Source organism: Periophthalmus magnuspinnatus, chromosome 15 (genome assembly GCF_009829125.3).
Source record: "Periophthalmus magnuspinnatus isolate fPerMag1 chromosome 15, fPerMag1.2.pri, whole genome shotgun sequence".
Classification (NCBI taxonomy): Eukaryota; Metazoa; Chordata; class Actinopteri; order Gobiiformes; family Gobiidae; genus Periophthalmus; species Periophthalmus magnuspinnatus.
In genome coordinates, this window is record NC_047140.1 from 28366887 (window position 1) to 28377698 (window position 10812).

At 40.2% G+C, this 10812-nt stretch overlaps 1 protein-coding gene across 1 annotated transcript; it reads left to right on the forward strand.

The window, feature by feature from the left end:
- The first annotated feature begins 784 nt into the window (after positions 1–784).
- LOC117382235 (uncharacterized) lies at positions 785–3936 on the forward strand. The gene is made up of 6 exons (XM_033979330.2): positions 785–1157; positions 1254–1376; positions 1446–1501; positions 1585–1688; positions 1850–2997; positions 3069–3936. Exons 1-6 carry the CDS (start codon positions 980–982, stop codon positions 3179–3181), a joined length of 1722 nt encoding a protein of 573 aa, XP_033835221.2. The 5' UTR covers positions 785–979; the 3' UTR covers positions 3182–3936.
- The last annotated feature ends 6876 nt before the right edge of the window (positions 3937–10812 follow it).

Here is a 10812-nt window from a genome sequence, read left to right on the forward strand (position 1 = left end):
GCAGAATCAAGTGTAATGAAGTAATTCAGTGCAGCCTGTATGTACCTTCTACACTGTACTGTGTGTCTGCTCTGGCACAAGACCCTTTTCACAACTCTGCCTTCACTCACAGGCGACAGAAGCAAGGAGTGCAAGCACCATCTAGTGCCCCACACTGGAAATGTTTCTGTGGGCTACTGTAAGACATGAGACTCTTCTAAATATTACACTTTCTGTCCACTATTTACAATATGATGGAAGTTAATTCAGAAATGTTTTTACACCATCAACTGATTTGGTGACAGATTAGGGCAGCATCATCTACTTTTCTGGTACCTCCTCTGTAATCACAAATGTAGTTTCTTGGAAAATGATTTAAACATTAAATTTTTGATATTTGCTGCTGTATAGAAATAGGGCCAGTGCTGCTCCTAATGATTTACTAATTTCTTAAAAGTATTTCCGGCATAGAATTGTGATAGTTTGATATAGCCTAAACATTGGTTATTTTTAAATGACAAATGATGATAAAATAATCATGCAAGACTATTATTCTGTTTCAGTTTACATTTGATGCCTAGACAATGTTTTATGATTTCCTGGCATTATAACACACATCTCAAACTGGCCCAGTGTGTCTGTGCTGATAATTGTATATTTTTTGCCACTAGCATAACAAAAAAAAAGCGCGTTAAACCAATTCTAAATCATTTTTGTACATTAATAAATCCAAAATTCCCCCATTTAAGATCCTCCATCCGCTCCTTACTGTTTAAGACGAAAAGCGCAACGGAAAAACCTACGCGGCCACCGTAGGCTGATGACGTCACACAATAAACATGGCGGATAGTTCGAATGAAAGAACAAAATACGAAAACAAATCATAGAATCTGCAGAAAACTTGCATTAAGTACAAAATCATCTGAATACCACACACGGGCGACGGGGGCTAAGGATGTCGTTAAAAGGGTAACTCACTGAGCTTCACTTTTATTAAACTATGTCGGAGAAGAAAGCCCGTGCTGCTGCAGGTCAGGGGCAGCTCTGTGCCTCCTCTGCTGCTGCTCCTGCGGACTTTTCTGAGCTGTGGAAGAATGTCTCCAAGCTGACCCGCGGAAAAACACCAGAGAACAGAAAGGCTCATGCATCCACCGAGCATGCATCTCCACGTTTCACGGGTGAGTTTTAAAAAGCTGCAGCTGAATGGACTTGATTTACTGTGGTGTTACCTGCTCCTGGTGACTTTACACTAACAAACAATCCGCACTGTTCAGATCTGCAGAGCCCCAAACGAAGAGGCAGGTTTCCTGGTGTGAGTAACGCGGATTCTCCTGGAGATCTGGAGCCCTCACAGGACATCTTCTGGGATTCAACTTCACCAACTCAAAATAACGCAGGTAAAAAAGCGAGGCCAGAGTCACAGTGCATGTTTAACGCCACATGTTCACCTACGTGTGTTTTTGCAGGCTTCCGGAGAACTAAAGTAGAAATTTCTGACCTTGTCAACCGCATTGCTCCTAAGGTTTGTTATAATGAGGTTTGTTTGATTGATGGTGATGTTTCTTGTGTTTCTTTAACACATTTGTGGCATAATTATTTTTGAAGGATGTGAAGCCCCAAAACTCACCTCTGCTTCAGTGGATTGGGGACAGTGCTGTGCCATGTACACCGGACATTCCAAAGCAAAGAACCAAGAAGAGGTTGTCCAGGTATGAAGTGATTTCAATCAGGTTATATATATGCAGTAACAGCCATCTGTTTTAATGTTTTAACAGTTTAGTCTACTAATATTTCCTACCTTACACACATTTAAATAGTAATTATTATTTGTTTTTAAACATGTCCGTATGTTTTTTTTCCTCTTGCATAGACGAAACAGTGTGGAGCATCTAATGGAACTGGCCAGACAGTTTGATGAAAACATGCAGCAGGACAAAGAGACAAGTGAAAAAATGAACATTATCAACAATAACATCAACAAACCTGCAAACCCTGCTGATGATAAAGAAAAGGTGCTACTGGCTGTGCCATGTGACTCAGGGGAGGCAGAGCTGCGTGCCCTGTTCGACAGCTCCACTCAGAAAGTCAGCGGCGCGCTCAGCCAAGCCTCCACATCCTCAGCAGGTTCACAGAAAGTGAGACCGCCCCCTGTGATGTCATTGTCCAAAAAAGTCCCAGAGACAAACACATGTGATGACTTTGATGAGGCCTGGGAGAATCAACTACTCAGTGACCCTTTGTTGGTGGCATTAACACAGAATCCTGAGCAGCATATTGCCACAACACAAACTAACCTGCAGTCAAAAAGTAAACACATTTCTGAGGGGGAATCATCCTCTGCAAATGCAAACCATGTGCCTAAAGTTTCAAAAGAGTACACTAAGCCAAGCTACAGTGCACTGCAAGCCTTATGCCCTAAACCAAAGACAACAAACAGAAGCACTTTTAAGTTAGGACCAGACCCTGTTGTTCACCCTCTAATAGAACCTCCTGAATCCACATTCACAGCTCTAAAGTCCTCACATCACACAGAGCAAAAGTCCACTGCAGCAGATGATTTTTCTGACAGTTTGTGGGATGATGGTGATGATGCTCTGTTGTATGAAGTCTGTGATTCTGTGGAGCGAATCTCAAACAGCCAGACTTACAAAGTGAATCAATCAGAACAAAGAGGACAGGATGAAAGTGATGTGCCCAAAAACAGACTCCACAAACCCACAGCCCCATTGCCAATCATAGCCACAAACACTAGTGCCAACAAACAACCAGGTGCCTTTGTCCGCTCCAACTCTCTACCTGCAACGAGCAGCACTGCTCTAAATTACCAGGGGTGGAACAATCCCATGCAGGGTTCTAGTAACAAACCACTGATATCACAGAGTCTCCCTGGAAACCACAGGTCTGTAGGTTCAGCCAGCCAATTTAATCCTAATCTCAGTACTAGCAAATCTCTCCTGAGGTCCAGTCACATTCCCTTTAAGAGGAATGTGTCAGACTCTGCCGTGATATGTAAAAAAGGTAAGTCTTCCTCACAAAGTCTTCACCCAATAATTCCAGTGTTGTTAGATTCATTTTCTTCTTCTCTGTAGTGTGTGTCACCAGTGAGATGAGAGGCAAGTGTTCTGCAGCTGAAATTGAGAAGAAAAAACAAGAAGCCTTAGCACGGAGGCGTCAGCGGATGCAGAACTCTCAAAAAACATGAAGGACAGATACTTCCAGTGAAGGACTTCTCTGTGTTATTCATAATGCTGTATGTGGAAGAGACATCATCACAAAGATTACTGTAAGATCAATCAAACAGTTAAATCTAAATGGTTGCATAATGTAAATGCTGTACTATTGTGCTACTGACAGAAGCATAATATAATCATAAAATATTGACAATATACTGAGTTTGTCTCAGAAAACTGTGAAGACAGATTTTTAGACAGTATTCAAGGTGAAATCACTGTGATGATACATTTTTGTTTACATTTCCATTTGAAATAGCAAAACTTGAATGAACCACTATTGAGTCAGAACATATCAAAACTATTGTGTTTATTTACAGGTTTCTGCTGAATGTATGAGGCATTTGTGAAAAAAACAAAAAAAAAAAAAACTGGCCAATCAGACTGCTGAATCTAAAACATTGTCTAAAACATGAGACCAAATTTTTGTTGTGTCAGAGTTTGGTTGAGTTTTTTTTTCTATGTCAGTTCTTTTGTTTACATATTGTTAATTTGTTTTTTTGTTTACACTTTGCACAGGTCTCATTATATAGACATGTTTAAGGGCTTAAGATTGTTATGACCCTCGTTTTTTTTAGCTTGTGATCTTTAACAATGATTATAAACTGAACGTAATCAAGCTACTGTGGTTAGAAGCCAGTGTGCAGTACCTCCCAGTCATCTTTTGATATTTTTGGAGCATTTTCTGTATTTTATATGTCAATAACAACTTTGTACTTGAAATATCAAACTGCTGTTGAGGATTTTCATTTTCTCTGCACAACACCAGACTTATTCAAACTCAAGTGAGGCTGTTGACAAGCTAACTCACACTTTCAGACACATTTAAATTTGTTTTGCATTCACATAAGGAAGACCATTGTAACTTTCCTGAGAGCGTATCCAGAATCATTACTCGTTATTAGTGAAGAGGGATTATTTTAATATGGGTCTAATTTGTGCCCTTTGACCCCTTATCACTCCCATCGCCTGCGTGTGTGAAGTCCGTACAATGATTCCTTTGTACCTTCAGCATGTCTTCCTCTCGGTACAAGTCCGTGAGAGCGTCCAGGTGTGTAACAGAGGTCCACAGGTGTCTGAATATTTATGCCATCCCTGTCCTGCTATGCCCCCTGAGCCCTCGCCCCTCCCCGCCTATCTCTGCCTGTAAATCAGATCACAGAGCAATTTGGCAACAGCATAAAGGCCCCTCTGGTTTTATGACTATGATTATGGTTATGATGATGACTATAGTATTTATTTCAACTATCTGATGAAATGCCAAGCTAAAGCTAACAGGTGTCGAGGCAGGTACAATATCGCGCGCGCTGAAGGATCCGCTGTAATGTCGGCCATAGAAGGCTTAATATCTCCACGCTAAACAAGAATGGGGCTATTTCAGCAGGGCAATTTCTGATTATTGGATGGGAGTGGAGCGCCCACAACGTCCTCTTTGTGGAAAAGGGGGTTGATTTATGGACGTTAGTCAGGCATAAGGCAGTAATTGCTCGGATGACGATTATGTTACCATGGCACCTGTTTAAACTGTCTATTCTTATGTGAATGTTTTCGTTTTCGGCGCTGCTGAGGAGAATTTGTGCAGACGTTAATTGAAGTTTGGGGGAAAGTGTCTGGGAAATTGTGTGGTAACGATTAAGTTGAAAGGAGAGGACATGATGGACAGAGAGGCCTTGTGCAATCTGACAGATGGCAAGAAAGTTTGTGAGAAGCAAAACAAACTCAAAGTAGTTTTCTTAGTAAATACACAAAAGTTGAGTTTGCAAAGCAGGGAAATTTGACTACGCATAAACATACAGTCAGCAAGCACTGGGTCCTATTCTAGTTCAGTCACATGGACGCAGGCAACACAGTGAAAAGAAAGACTTGTGAACTTTGGCCTCAATCAGCAAAGACATAGCAGAATCAAAATTATGTTGACCAGACTTCCCTGTTTACACGGGACAGTCCCAGTTTTGAGTCTAGTGTCCCCTGTCTCAGCACATTTATCCAAAACAAGTGATTTGCCCTAGTTTTATACGTCCCAGGTGTCTATTTTTGACCAATTTGATACACGTCAACAGAGGTGTAGGACCAAATTCAGGGCTCTGGGTACGAATGATCATATATTGTAGACTTCTCCTTCGACGCTCCTGCTCACCAACAGTAAAGACGGGGATATATTGTCATTTGTTTAGCTAAAATACAAAAAAAAAACAAGCTTGAAAATGAGCATAAGGCAAAAATGCACCAGCAGAAGTCCCTCAGATTATGATTAAAAAAAAGAAGAAGAAATGATAAAAAAGCGTCGCAAATGGACAGTGTTACACGTTTGTACCAACCGTCCCAACCTGGATTTGTCCCAGTTTTGAATTGTGAAAATCCAGTCCCCTAATCCACATGTGTCAAACTCAAGGCCCGTGGGTCAAATGCGGCCCGCCACGTCATTTTATGTGGCCCGCGACAAGGTAAATTAAAAGGTATAACTGTCTTAAACTATCAGTTTATCAGGAGATACACAGTTACACAGCCATTTTTTCATATCTATGCAAACCCATAATAGTAATAAATATAGAAACGGTTAATTAACAAGATTAAAAAGTTGTTGCATTTATTTTATATTACATTTGGTTACACTTTCGCTTTGAGTAGGATACTGAGAATTTTACTTCTGACACAAATCTTCCAACTATATTCTCAGTTTATCCAGACCTGGCCACGACAATTGGAAATTTATATTATATAGTCCAGCGTTCCTAGATTACACTTCAATATCTCCATTTTGGCTTTTTCCGCGAGCTTCATAAACCGAACACTGATTTACAATTTACCAGGAACTCTCTGACACAACCGTCTTTATTTACTGAGTTTGGACAGCAAGTGTGTAGTAATTTGCTTATAGATTTATTACAGTGTTTAGGCCAGATGCCCTTCTTATTTTTTTTGCTTTTTTGACACTGATAACACAATACAGTTGATAGCGGCTCAATAAAAAGTCAAGAAAATCGTTATAAATCCAGCATTTCAGCTCAAACTGCTGGGGGGCATTGATCATAAAGGCGAGACATGTGCAAACAGCTGCACTTTTTTTTTTTTTTCAGTGCAAATCTTGAACATATTAAATCATGTAAACTTGTCAATTCTGTGATTAAATTTACAGTGATGCTAGTTTGGGCTGTATTTCACCTCTGTCTCTTTCCTACTTACCCGGTATGGGGCTGCAGTAGCGGAAGTGAGTAATGGGGCCTCAGTGGAAAGTCTATGTGTGCTGGATTATCAGGGGATACGCAGTAGATTAAAATGAGCTCAGGTTTTTCCATGGGCATCCACTATTCGGCTAAACAGAGTAGACAAACAGCCACCATAAATTAAGTGTCTTTAGAAATATGACCTGGGGTTAGCTTTTAGCCCCTTCAGATAGCATCTCTAATGGCTTTCCCATGCTGTGAAGCCAAACAGCCAGAGACCGAGCACTGTTTTCATAGCTCAGAGTACGTCCACATGTACGACGATTACACGGTGCACAAGTCAGAGACGCGTTGTTTTTAGTGGGGTAAGAAAATTTAAATGAATGAATGAACGAGAGAATGGTCAGATTTTTAGACACAAAGATTCATAGATCAGTGTACGCAGACTCTGGAATCGCACCGCCAACCTGTGGGGCAGTGGATCTCAACTGAGCTAATGCTGCCCCTGTCGAGAGCAGGAGACGTGTACATGAGTCAGTTTCCTAAAAAACAAAACAAAAAAATCAGATGAAATCAAATACTACTGAAGTAAGAATAACAACAAGAGTAACAGTCTAGAGCTCACGTCTCATTTATAATTTGATGTTATGTAACTGGAAGGATAAAACAGTAAAGGTCCCATGTTACTCTATTGTTTTAATGTTCTTTCCTCATCACAAACAGATCTGGAGTTGTGTTTTGTTTCATTCACACATTTTTAACATACAAAAAGATGCTCCAGTGTGTTTTTAAACTCCACACACCTTCACTAGGATCATTTGGGTAATTTCAGACCTGGACTTGCAGATCTCTACTGAACTAAAGGTAAAAGGAGCTGGAAAGTACCACTTCATGACATCACAAGGTGGAATGTGTTTGGATGTAAACAGACTAATAATAAAGTGTGACTCAGACATGTGTGAATGAAACAAAACACACCTCCAGGTTTGTTTTTCAGGAGGTAACAGCATTAGAACATGACCTAATAGTTGTGCAATATAAGACCTTTAAATAATGCACAAAATCTTTTCAAAGGTTGGACCATAACTCATAGTGGGAAGAGTAACGTTTACTCGAGTAAGACTCAAGAGTATTTGTTACACAGGGCTGCAACTAATGATTATTTAAATGGTCAATTAGTCAGCGATTATTTTTGTCAATTTGTCAACAAGTCAGACGATTATTTCTTTTGTATGTTGAGTTTTTTTGTATTAAAGCAAGACCTAAACAAAATGTGAACCTAAACTGTGATAATACGATGAGTAAACTATTATCTGGATCCAGTTCAGTGATCACATGACTCCTGCTCTTTTGCATTTGGCCAAATTAAGCAACATAAATGGATTCTTAAAGCAGAATTTAACTCTAACCCTCTGTGTGAATCTATCTCCCTGTACAAGACTGGAGCAGGTGTGTGTGTATTCATATGTGTGTAGATGTGTGTGTGTGTGTGTAGGTATATGTATAAGTGTATGTATGTGTGTATGTGTGTGTGTGTGTGTGTATATGTGGGGGTGGGTAGGTATGTGTGTGTGAGTCTGGAGGTATACCTGTGTAGATGTGTGTGTAGATATGCATGTGTAGGTGTGCATGTACGTGTGTGTATGTATGAGTGTGTGTGTGTGCGGAGGTATACATGTATAGCTTGTAAGTAAGTGTGTATGTATGTATTAGTGTGTGTATGCGTGTGTGTAGATATGTGTGTGTAAGTGCGCATGTATGTGTGTGGGGGTGTGCGTGTGTATGTGGGTGTGTGTAGGTGTGTGTGTGTGTATGTATGTGTGGGTGTGCCTATATGCGTGTATGTCTGTGTATCTATTAGTGTGTGTGTGTGTGTGTGTGTATGTAGGTGTGTGGGGGTGTGCATGAATGTGTATGTAGGTGTGTGTGTGTGTGTAGGTATGCATGTGTAGGTTGTGTGGGGGTGTGTATGTCTGTGTATCTATTAGTGTGTATGTGTGTATGTAGTGTGTGTAAGCGTGCATGAAGGGGTGTGTAGGTGTGTGTGTGTAGGTATGCGTGTGCAGGTGTGTGTGTATGCCTGTGTGTGCATGTGTGTGTTGCTATGGCAGGCTCTTGTCATCAGTGTAAATGACCCACAGAGAGTTTCACGGTCCGTGTCATTGGGAGGTTTTAGATGTGTTTCAACAGAGCTTTACCTCAGGGCTGTTTTCACGGGGCCCCAGGTACGACCGGCCTCTCCTTTCTCTGAGGAGGGAGGGGCCAAAGGGGCGAGAATGACTCCTCCACCGCAGAGACACGACGAGCTACACGCAACAGGGCAAAGGTCGTGTTTAAGGGACGAGATCAAGGACATTCTGTTTTATGGTAAATAGTCACATTTTTATTCAGCGCTTTTCTACCTTCAAGTCACTCAAAGAACTTTACATCAAGAAACAACTGACACAATCACACACACATTTACACACCAGTGCACACAGACAAGGGGGGCGAGGTGGGTTAAGTGTCTGACCGTGAATCTGACCGCTCTGGCAATGTTGTTTATCTCGAGAAGTACAGTTGTCCGTCACTATATCGTGGTTCATCTTTCGCTGTTTCGCAACTTTTCATGCGTTTTTCCATCGTCTGAACGTGCGTTGTGTTCTGCGTCCTGATTGGCTGTTGGACTGTAGACCGTTGTCCGTCAGTCTCCTCCGTGCCGTGTCTCCTGTACAGTACAGAATGTGTTCAGACAAATTTACATAAACATTGGATCGCAGTGTGACTCTGAAGTGCTGTACGTTTGCCATTTGTTTTCTCCCCGACAAAACCCACAATGTCGATGAAACGTTCTGCACCGACAAAAACGCCTAGGAAGGTTTGAACTTTGTGTTTAAACGAGAGAGAAATGTGAGAAAATGTTAACGCCTGTGTGAGAAAAGTGTATAAAGTGTGTGGTGAGGAGTTTTACAGCAAAAAACATAGAGAATAATTGTAAAAAATAAAGCGGATTTTGCCTATTGTGGGATATTTTTAGAACGAGGGATTAATTACTGTATTTTAAAAGCTGGAAAACAATATTAATTTAGAAGAAAACATGTTGACCTCAGTGAGTTCAGGATTTAAAAAAAAAAAAGTAAAAACATGCTACGTAGTTTGATAAGTGTAGCATCCGTCGTAGTAGCATGAAGCTAGCTAGCATTTTCTTTACATTTGACTTATTTTAGCCATTCAAACTGTTTTTAACTTTCATCCATAAAAAGTTTTAGCCGTTCTGTTTTCCTTCCATTTAAAAAAACAAACAAAATGTAATTGGGATTCTTGTACTAACAATAAACAAAACTATTCTCGGCAATTCTTCCATCTGTGGCGAATTGCGATGTCTTGATATATGCGTGCTTTTCTCTCTACCCATTTAAAATCGTACTATTAGCTCTAATGGTTGTCTAACAGAGCCGGCTATGCATTATTGTAAACAAGACAAAATACATCTGGGAAAGGCTTTCAGTTGTGTTTACCTCATTGTGTTCTGTCTAGATTCTCCTGTCAAATATAAAACATATGGGGAGACTTAAAGGGCCCATATTACACTATTTTCTGATCTGTTATAATGTCGTTTCCTCATCACAAACAGACCTGGAGTTGTGTTTTTTTTTTGTTTTATTCACACATGTTTAACACACTAACCCTGCATATTTAGGCTGCGTTCCTCTCTCAAACTCAAAACACTCTGTTCCACCTTGTGATGTCATCGTGTGGTGATACAGGAAGTGCCCCGCTGTGTTTTTAAACTCCACACACCTTCACTAGAAAGAATCATTTGGATAATTTCAGCTCTGGAATTTCCAATCTCTACTGAACTAAAGGAAAAAAAGTACTTAAAATAGAGGTGCCCAAACTTTTTTTCGTCGAGCAACATATCTTGAAAAATATTTGACACGGATCAGTACAGCGGATAATTCAGACGGGTGCATTTAACAAACTTTAAATAAGGCATGAAATTTGATGTTATTTAGGTTATGTTGACAGGATTACTCAAATTTACTGTCAAAAGCACTGATAATGAAAAAAAAACTACCACTTCATGACATCACAAGGTGGAACGGAGCGTTGAGCTTTGGAAATACAGACAGATTAATAAACCAGGATTACTCAAACAGGTGTGAATGAAACGAAACACAACTCCAGGTCTGTTTTTAATGACAAGAGTCAGTTTTGTGTAATATAGAACCTTTAAAGCAACACTTTTAAAACCACAGTGATCCGAAGGTTGCTGGTTCGAATCCCGCTGTCGACATAAACATGATTGGTTAAGCGGTGGAAAAGCGCTGTATAAAAACGTTAAAAAATATATAATAACTGGTATTAATCTGACACGTGTGGAGGAAAACATCTAAAACTCGCTCTTGTTATTTCAATATAAACCCCGACTTTAACTTAAACGCAACAAGGAACAAAAA